Source organism: Bos javanicus, chromosome 2 (assembly GCF_032452875.1).
Source record: "Bos javanicus breed banteng chromosome 2, ARS-OSU_banteng_1.0, whole genome shotgun sequence".
Lineage (NCBI taxonomy): Eukaryota > Metazoa > Chordata > Mammalia > Artiodactyla > Bovidae > Bos > Bos javanicus.
The window spans coordinates 113,982,629-113,993,295 of record NC_083869.1 but is presented as its reverse complement, the minus strand read 5'-3'; the positions used below and the strand labels follow the sequence as shown (position 1 = coordinate 113,993,295).

General features: G+C 36.0%; 1 protein-coding gene across 2 annotated transcripts in view; it reads right to left on the bottom strand.

Annotated features, from left to right (window-relative positions):
• Positions 1-4,068: 4,068 nt before the first annotated feature.
• The window catches only part of NYAP2 (neuronal tyrosine-phosphorylated phosphoinositide-3-kinase adaptor 2), a 315,522-nt gene continuing 308,923 nt past the window's right edge, over positions 4,069-10,667 (bottom strand). For both annotated transcript variants that reach the window (XM_061386621.1, XM_061386623.1), the window contains one exon: positions 4,069-9,502. In XM_061386621.1, coding sequence (XP_061242605.1) covers positions 9,275-9,502 — 228 coding nt within the window. In that variant the 3' untranslated portion in view covers positions 4,069-9,274. The remainder of the gene's footprint in view (positions 9,503-10,667) is intronic.

Sequence of the window (10,667 nt, the reverse complement as noted above, 5' to 3'; positions counted from 1 at the left end):
AGATGTGTAATCATCTCCAAGTGGTCTCAGTAGTCTTTTTCTCTTCAGAAACTTTCCATTGTAAAAAGCAAAGTGTGTATTTAGCAAGGAAGCAATATGTGTATATGTGTGGTCTCTAATACAGAGGTGTCAAACCCCAAGGCAATGAGGAGGGTGAGGCAAAAAAGCCTTCCCTGGCATACATAGTATAATCCTATGGCCTCACAGCAGCCGCCTTTCCGCCTTTCAAATACTTCTGAATGTTGCCACATCTGAATACCATCTCAACACCACACCTTATAATTCTTGAGGTCTGAACAAGGGGGCTAACTTGGTGATTTAGTCCCTGAGTCCTGTCTGACTCTTGCAACCCCCTGGATAATAGCCCATCAGGCTCCTCTGTCCATGGAATTTTCCCAGCAAGAATCCTGGAGTGGGTTGCCATTTCCTTCTCCAGGGGATCTTCCTGACCAGGGATCAAGCCTGGGTCTCCTGCATTGCAAGTGTATTCTTTATGGCTGAGCCAGCCAGGAAGCCACCAATTTAGTAAGACTAGTAATCATATCCATTGTGTAAACTCTAAGAGGAGTAGAGTTGTCCTTTATTCAGTACCAAATTCCCATCATTGCTTCAGTTTGCACAGGAGCACTCAAGAATAATTCCTTCAGGTCTTCCTTGGCGCTCCAGTGGTTAAGACTCCAAGCTTTCTCTGTAGGGTGCCTGGGTTCCATCCCTGATAAGGGAATTAAGATCCCCCTCATGCCAAGCAGTGTGCCAAAAAAATTATTTATTCAGTGAAAGAAGGCAAATATTTTAATATGCTAGCATTACACTTTAAATGTACTAAAACTTCTTAACTATATAACTAAAATAATAAAGTTTTTTTTTTTCTATCTTAGTGTCATGAGTAGCATATTTCATGGATCTTTGTGAGGAAACGTGGCTGAAAAATCTGGAGGTGTCAGTGCCCAGTTCTTTCAAAACCGGGTGTGACTCTGTTCTTCTTTTCCCCCATCCCCTCCATTTTAAATGACATGACCCAGTGTCTTCCCTAAAGAAAGAGTAAGAAAATTTGGATGGATGCATTTCCTAAAACAAAGTACATCCTTAAGCCAATAAACCTTTTGTTGAATGGAACTGAGAAGGCACTTTGAAACATATCAAGAAACTTAACATAGTGTGGCCATAGTTACCCTAAGGAAAATGTACAGGCAAAATCCATTTAAGAGCCAATTTACTATTTGACCTTAGTGAACTCATTTGACTCTCCTTGCAGCCAGTTAAAAGATTGATATGAAATTATCAATAATGGCAAAAAAAAAAAAACAAAACAACACTATAGTCCTCTACACTGAGCCATAACTGTGAACTTTATTCCACTGTAGGGGAAAAGATGGCCTCTTTGATGTTAAAATAAATATATCAAAGTTAGATGAGTTAGTTCCATTGTTGTTACACTTCCCAGGCGGCGCTAGTGGTAAACGACCTGCCTGCCAATGTAGGAGACAGAAGAGACGTGGGTTCCATCCCTGGGTCAGGAAGGTCCCCTGGAGGAAGAAATGGCAACCCACTCCAGTTTTCTTGCCTGGAGAATCCCACAGACAGAGGAGCCTGGTGGGTTGTTGTCGATAGGGTCTCAAAGAGCCAGACACAACTGAAGTGACGTAGCAGGCAACTAGTGTATAGCTTTTGTGTAATATTCAAAATGTGTTTGAATTTCTGCAAACAGTGAACAACAAACTGACACTAATTTAAATGAGAGGCTCTGTTGCCACGGCTTTGTTTTAGAATCAGATAAGCTTAGCCTGAATTTTCAGAATCTATAAATACTATCTGTATAAGTTGGGGCAAGTTCTACAAATTTCAACAAGTTTACCTAGAAAATAAATATAATCATAGAGCTGAGGTAGGAATTGAGCAAAACAAATTCATCAACAGTTCAGTTTCTACCATGAAGTATGTAATAATGTGTTGCTATTATAATTAATTATGAACTTTATTTTTTTTTCTGCCCCGTCAGTTGTGTCTGACTCTGTGCGACCCCATCGACGGCAGCCCACCAGGCTCCCCCATCCCTGGGATTCTCCAGGCAAGAACGCTGGAGTGGGTTGCCATTTCCTTCTCCAATGCATGAAAGTGAAAAGTGAAAGTGAAGTCACTCAGTTGTGTCCAACTCTTTGCGACCCCATGGACTGCAGCCCACCAAGCTCCTCCATCCATGGGATTTTCCAGGCAAGAGTACTGGAGTGGGTTGCCAACTCTAACCCTAACCCTAACTTAGGGTATCATTGTATTCATTTTGTGAACTAAAATCATTTCTGGATACTTTTAATATCATGCCCTAATCTTTTATTTTTCCTCTTATAGTTGTCATACAGTTCCACCATATATCTTGCTGTGTTTTATGCTTTAATATGAACTTCTTTAATTTATATAATAGCAGTGCGGGGTTTAAATAAATGTGTAGGTGGATTGTTCAGTCTCTAAGTCATGTCCAACTCTTTGCAACCCTATGGAGTGCAGCACACCAGTCTTCACTGTCCTTCACTATCTATTAGAGTTTGCTCAAACTCATGTCCATTGAGTTGGTGATGCCATCCAACCATCTAATCTTCTGTGACCCTCTTCTTCTTTTGCCTTCACTCTTCCCAGAATTAGGGTCTTTTCCAATGAGGTGGCTCTTCATATCAGGTGACCATAGTATTAGAGTTTCAGCTTAAGAATAATTTCTTCCTATAAATATTAAATATTCAATGAATGATTTCCTTTAGGATTGACTGGTTTGATCTCCTTGCTGCTCAAAGGATTCTCAAAAGTCTTCTCCAGCACCACAATTCGAAAGTGTCCATTCTTCTACTCTGAGATCACTAGGAACAATGAGTCTGAGGGAGAGCAGGGAGAACAGAAGAGAATTCAGAATATGGGGCACTTGTCATGAGCTGAGATGAATGGAAGTTGGAAGTGTTGACAGTGGAAAGTATGGTTAGTTATTTCTTGTTCAACCAAGAGGTAGGGCGCATAGAGAGCCTTTGAGTAGCTAGAGAAGTGGAAATGAAGAGTGAGAATAAATTAGATTCCTCTTAAGAATGAACATGGAAATAATTTGTGAGAAATTTTGAAATTATAATAAATTACTCTGAAATTCGATGTATAAGAGACGATGTAAGTAGTTGATTAAGTAACCATTAGAAACTATTAAAGGAGGCTGCTGTATGACAAATGCACATTTTTTATAAGTTTGCTGAACTCTGGAACCTTGTTTTATATATTTCAGACACTCAGTGGCACTTTAGTTATCAACACTTCAGTAACATTAAACATACTGACTTGCTCCCTATTTTGTTGTTATTGTTGTTTAGTCACTAAGTCATGTCTGACCCCATGGACTGCAGCATACCAGGCTTCCCTGTCCTTCACTGTGTCCCTGAATTTGCTCAAACTCATGTTTATTGAGTCGGTGATGCTATCCAACCATCTCATTCTCTGTTGCTCCCTTCTCCTCTTGCCTTTAATCTTTTCCAGCATCAGGGTCTTTTCCAATGAGGCAGGTCTTGTCCAGTGAGTCAGCTCTTCAAATCAAGTGGCCAAAGTATTGGAGCTTCAGCTTTAGCATCAGTCCTTTTAATGACTATTCATGATTGATTTCTTGCTCCCTGTTTAAGCCAGATTAATTCTAGAAGTATGGCTGAACAAATGAGTGTGTTAAACATCTTTTAAATAAATGAATATCTTTTCTATGAATACCAGTCTAGGATTGTTGGATTTTTTTTTTCCTTTAGTGCCTCCAGAACACTTTAGATACACACTGAATCATTTAATTGGAATTAGGAGCATATGAAAGAAAAAATGTAGTTTCCTCTTATTTACTGGATTGCCATTTGAAGCAGAAGCCAGAGGGTGACTAAGGACAATTGGGGGTCACATAACTGGGGTGAAAGCCTCAGTCTTCAATGACTCACTGGCAAGAGTCGTTTACCATACAATCTCACAGGCAACTGGAAACATGGAAAAATGTGTGCATTTTTCTTTAAAAGATTTCTTACTAATCTTATTTCTTGATGAATAAATACCAGCAACAACAAAGTCAACTAATTTAAACTATTGCTTTTATTATAATTACACGGGAGCACAAATAAATAAGCACAAAATATTGCAAAATATTGCCAATGCACTAAAGAAAACAATTTGTTTTCAAACAACATCTGGTTACTTCAGTAGTATCAAAGTACATTTATAATTACATATTACCTAAAAAATCAAGTACAAAAATTAAAAGAAATTAAAACATCAGTGTTTATATTAATATGTATATAGAAATGGCTAACAACACATGAGTAGAGAAATCTGTTACCTAATGCTTATTTGCACAACTTTTCAGGCACATACCTGACATTTTTAATGAGTTATGAAAAACGCAATATGACATTCAGATTTTTAAATACGGTAAACATGTGATGTTGGAATTGATGTTAAATGGTTTCTTTTAAAAACCCTGTCTTTTAAAAGCGTAGTGTCATTATCCACTAAAAAACATATTATTTGATATCATTTTTCTCAATAGCTATTTGTTTCAATTTCTTGAAAAGAGCAAGAAAGTAAACATACAACTGCTAAATACGTAAACACGTTTTTAGTGCAAGATAACAAGACCTGTGACTTTACTGTGCTTTGTCTTTTATAATCACAGTGCACTTCACACAAATTGCTACACTATAAATGTTAACTGAAGGAGTTCCAAACTGAAGAAGTGCATACTAAACATTTTCATATATATTATATACAGTATGTATACTGTATGTGGGTGTATACATGTGAAAATGTAAATGCTTTTAGGGTGGGCAAACCCAGTCATATTTGGGAATAATTGAAAACTTCAAGAAGATCTTCACATAGGTTTGGTTGAGATAAATCCAGCAATATAACTGTAAAGATGTTTTCCCTTAAATTTAAAACTTTATAATATTTAAAGGGAAATATACTCAGACATTTTTACCCAGGTAACACACATCTTGCTACAATGTCATTGACCCAAATATCAAAGGGTTTTAAACAAATCCAAACCCCCAGCTATAATGTTCAAAGTCCAACATGGCAAAATGGATTATTCTGTTACTGGTTTATATAGACAGCAGTACATATCCTATGTGTACACATAGAGGTTTACACATAAACATATTTTATATTTAGACATCAACTTTAGTATGTTTAGCATTTTATTTTGACTATACACTTGATCCGGGAAAAACATATAAACACATACATAAACACATAAGAGATGTCAAACACATATGATATTGTATATCTTCTTCAAAACTCTGTTGGAAACTACTAATGATTGTATAATGAAACTCCTTGAAGGCAGGGAGGGACCACATTTTTCTGAATGCTTAATGTCAAATGCTTTAGAAATGCTTTAAAATAGCTGATACATAAGTTGCTCAATAATGAACTGTTAAATGAATAATGGATTAATAGTAAATTGTTCACATTCCAGAGTTAGCTATAATTTTTCCCTTACAAGGAAGGTTCAGTGAGTTAAGCTTAAGTACATAAGTAGCATTTTTTGTTTGTTTGTTTCACTTCCATTTAAGTTTGGGATGCAATGAATGGTGAATTGCTTTTCTATTCTACTTCTACTTCTTTGCAAGGGTGAATTCCCTCTCATCTCAGATAATCTGCTGTTAATATCATACAAATGTTTCCTTAATTTTATAGGTAGCCATAATTAGCTTACAATTACTCTTCAATTTTAGGTAAGTAAGTCAACTTAACATAGAAGTAATATTGAAATTGCATTGTATGTGCATTGTTCTGATGTCTCATTTAATTAAAACAATAAAACAATAGAGTTGTTTAGTTTTATTAATTTGATCACCAAACTCGCTCATAAGAGTCAAACCCCTTTGGATATAAGGATGCGGCCTAAGCCAAAATGTAATAAGAAAAATGTTTCTCTCCAGAAAAATTGAAAGAAACCCGTTTGGGACCTTGGGGTCTCTGAAGTCCCAGTGTCACTGCTTTGAAAAGCAAAGTTGTATCTGGCTATATCCATTCAATTACCGTGTATCTGAATATGTACAGTCTTTAAAACTACACTATTTAATTTCTTAATATTTTGCATTGTTTCATTTTAACATCTATTTTGGGGGAATGGGCATTACCTTTTCCACAAATCAATCAGTTTTCACTCCAAACTTGCTTCCATAGTACCAACACTAGGGGAGATCTTGGCAGTCTTTACCTAAGAACTACTCTACTGTTATACTTCAGAAAATGCTGGCTTCTGAGATTGGATAGAAAAGCAGGATTTGATATTTCCCTTCCATCCATTCTAAAGAAATGTGTGTCTTCTAAGAAGGTTTTCACATATGAAAGCATCTTGCTGACAGCCAATAAAGTTCTGTTTCTATAAAATTTGCTCTGAAACGATCATTTTTTATAGGGCTGAGCTTTCAACTGGTAACCATACAATGACATGATTTGTTCTTTGGCACTGCTAAAAAAAACCAAAATAGCATATGGAGTTTTATCACTCCATAGTGTTCTGGCTGTAGTTGGAATTTTTCATCATTTGACTAAATTCATAGGTATAAGGGCCCTAAATGGCTACCATCAGAGAGTAAGTTTATTTTTCTTTTTTATCCTGATGACCTCTTTTTTTCCACATAAAGAAATGCTGCCCAAAAAGGAAATTAATTATATAATAGTTATTGCCACATAGGCTAAACTCCAGTGAAGAGTTTCATAGGTACCGAATATCATTTCGTAAGTTAAATATCAGTGAAGCTGCTTTTCCAGATCTTTCAGTTACTTCCCACTGAAGGCAAGATTTGGAGACAGTAAATGGAAATGGTTGCCTAAGGTCAGATTTTCAAACAAGCTACCTTCTCAGAAAATAACTTGCTTGAAAAGGGAGTGTATGAAACCTGGCAACGGCGTTCGTTTGGCAGAACAAATGGAAATGGCTGAACCCAACACAAATCATTTTGTTAACTATTTCCTTCTTGACAAGTGGCCAGCATTAAAAAATATTTTCTGCCTAATTCAGAGAGATATGGTAATGATGGGCATGTGAAAAGCACACCTGTGTGTTTTACCCAAATGAAAATTTCAGGGGAATTATCCAGTTGTAACTAGGTCAAGCTTGACATATTCATATGACATACATGTATGTACGTGTATTAAGATCATCATAAAGATGCTAATCATTGATGGCTTACATATATCTAATTCATGGCCTTGAGTGTATGTGGTCACAATAACTTAAATCAGGATAATAATTTGAGTCATAAACACATTTAACGTCAATTCTGAGTTTTACCTTAACACATTTTCACCAGTCTTAGATTTGTACCCCATTGATTTTGGGGTTTGAAACATAATCGATAACTGGTGAAATATGACAGCAGGATCTATTTAAGCTACTTAAGATCTCTCCATGATTTCATGTACTAACTTGTGACTCTACTTTTGTTTTTTTCCACCTCAATGATGCAAGCAAAATTTAAAACATCAGTAAGCATTCTATGTATACAGTTCCCCCACCGAGTACTCATTCTCGTGTAGTGTACACACGCACACATAACAGATACACATGCTCCCACTCACCTTATTTCCCTTATTCTTTCAGAATTCTAGTTGGGCATCAAAATATACATTAATTATAAAATATTAAAAAATTATTTTATAACATTTCAAAGGCTTGAAAGAAACTATTACTGATAAAGCATTACCAGGTCTTTAGCAATATAGATTACAAAATTCCCCTACTTCCTGTTATATTTGGTTATATTGAGCAGCACTGTACTATTGCTGTCAAAACCCTTACAAGGAAAACCACTATGACAACAACTTCAAACACATACCTTTTCTCTCAGAAATATAATACTAAATTGATTGTTAAAGAAGAATCACATACTGTCCATTTTTTGGAAGCATAAATAGTAATTTAAATATACAAAATATATATGATAGTTTCCTTTTTATTCCTCCATGGGGTTATTTATACTCAACAAGTTACTCTTAAAAGATATATATGATTTGTTTAACTTAAACTTTACCACCTCAAAAATTGAATCCACCCCATCTCCCATCCCCTGCATTTCCTGTTTCTTCCTTGAAATAAAATAAAATAAACAATTGGTCATAATTCTTTGGTCATGGTGTCATCATCGGTAAGAATGTGATGAACATGCACAAAAGATTAACCCCCCAAATAGGGTGATAACTCGTTGAAAAGTTAACATGAAATACTACTCCATTCAGGCATCTAGATTTTGAGAAAGCTTGGCATTTAGTGTACTGAAATATGCAAACTCATCTGACTGAATGTTAATTGATCATTTTCTAGGGGAAACAAACATACACGTGAAAAGTTACTCAAAAGTAGCGATTGCAGCAGCTCTAAAGCCACTGGTCTCACCTTGAAAGCAGTCGTGCTGTTTCGCCTTCTATTCCTTGTCCCTTCCATTGTCACAGTGAACCCTGGTCTCCTCCAATCAGATCAATGATGCAAGGACATGTGTCCCTAAAGTCATTTCTGAAAGAAATGTTTTCTGCTGGGATGTCCAAATATACCCTAGTAACTTTCTCTGGAGTCTGACTCACCATTGCTTAGTATAAACAAGACGACATTTGAGGAGAAATTCTTATAAAGCCAATGCGTCAAAAATATCGGTGTTGATGCAATGTGGATGTCCAAGTTCAGCATCACATTGGCATTCATTTCCCATCAAACCCTTAAAAAGGTACAAAGCAACAAACAGGTGTTCTTAACGATGTGATATTCAACTTCTACATTACTAGCACCAGATCATATATTATGTGATTGAACATAATTCATACATGAGCTAGTGTACAGAAACCAAATGTAGGAAGAAAGAAAAACATTTGAAATGCAAAAATTAATAATCAAAGGCATCAAGGGACATATAAAAGAGATAACAAACCAGTTAATACCGAAATTGGATCATATAGTAAAACTCTTGGTATTTCTACCATTTATATATGTATACTGTGTATTATTTCAGGTGTCACCCATAAACTAGTAAAATATTTACATCTCAATATCTTCTGGATTCAAAATAATCCATGATAAATAAGTGTGCCTTAAATGCAAGGAAATACACGTTTTATCTTGAACTCGCCATGAATAGGCACAGCTTCCCATGGGCTTTCCAGGGAACCACTGGCATTCCATTCTGACTGAGAAGATATGTAACAGTTACTTATCACATGACCGAGTTGACCTCCCTCTTCGTGTTAAGTAACGTGGAGCTCACGCCATCCTGCACAGTCATATGGCAGTATCCCAGAATACCGTTTGCTGTTTAGAATAGGGTGGAGGGCTGTACTTCTTTGCACCTGCATTCTTCTTCCAGCTGGGTAGGATAGGCATGCTATCCTGTTTGCAAAGCCCCTTTTCCGTTTTCTGTCTAGCTTTTATTTCCTTGCACAAGCAACGCTTTTTCTCAATCATCTCAAGCATTGTATGGTCTCCATGAAACCACTGCATGCATGCCACCTAGCAAAAAAGAAAGAGTGAATACAGAAAAAAAAAATGGGAAGAAAGCAGATTTGTTTTGCACTGTGCTAGTAGTTGTTTTGAAAAATGTCAGCCATTTCTATATTTTTGAAATTCTTACAAAGCAAAATTTAGGCATAGAAGTGCCAAAAAATTTGTACTTACATTATTAAATATTGAGATATTATGAAACAATAATTTAGGAGTGAATATTTTACCAATATGTTCTAAAACTCCATGCTATGGAAATAAAATCTGTAAAATTTTTAAGCCATTTGCCAAATATTTGGCTATTATTTTTATGTTGACTCCATTGTCTTATGCGTCTCAATATTCTAAGTTCAATTATTAGCATTACTTTCAAGAGAGATCTTATATGAATGTGATATGTTTTCATGAACATTTTTATTAGTGAATTAAAAGTTAACATTTGTTTATAAATAGCATGGAATTTAGACTTTTAATCATTCTTCTACCAAAATGAATTTCAATGTACATCCAATGCTTGGAATATAAACACTTAAATAATTACTCTGCAAAGAAGTTTCACTATAATCTTGATGCTACAGAAAATGTTTAATTAGAATCATTGGTTTCTACAATCATACTGATCCAGATCCTGAATATTTTCAGAACTACAAAGAACCAGATTCATCAGGTCAATTGGATATCAGGAGAAGATTTAGTGATGACTGTATATTGATACACATACATCTACTACAGGACAGGCAAACACTGCTCCCAAGTGTATGTGACTATGTCCTCCAGTAACTGTTCTTTAGCACAAAGCTAGCAGGTTGGATCTGTCACAGAATAGCAGTGTGATTGAGACAGAAATCCAGGATGCTTACAGTTAATCATTTGAGCAAAGCTATTGTATGACTTGAGAGTTAAAACAGCTCACTTGGAGGCACTAAATTTAATGATACAATTTTAGGAAATAATGGACAAATATTTATAACACTTTTTCTGGGGCTTCCTGGTGGCTCAGTGGTAAAGAATATGCTTGCCAATGCAGGAGACATGGGTTTGATCCCTGGGTTGAGAAGATCCCCTGCAGAAGGAAATGGCAACCCACTCCAGTATTCTTGCCTGGGAAACACGAACAGAAGAGCCCATGGGTTGCAAAAGAGTCGGACATGATTTAGCCACTAAACAACATAAT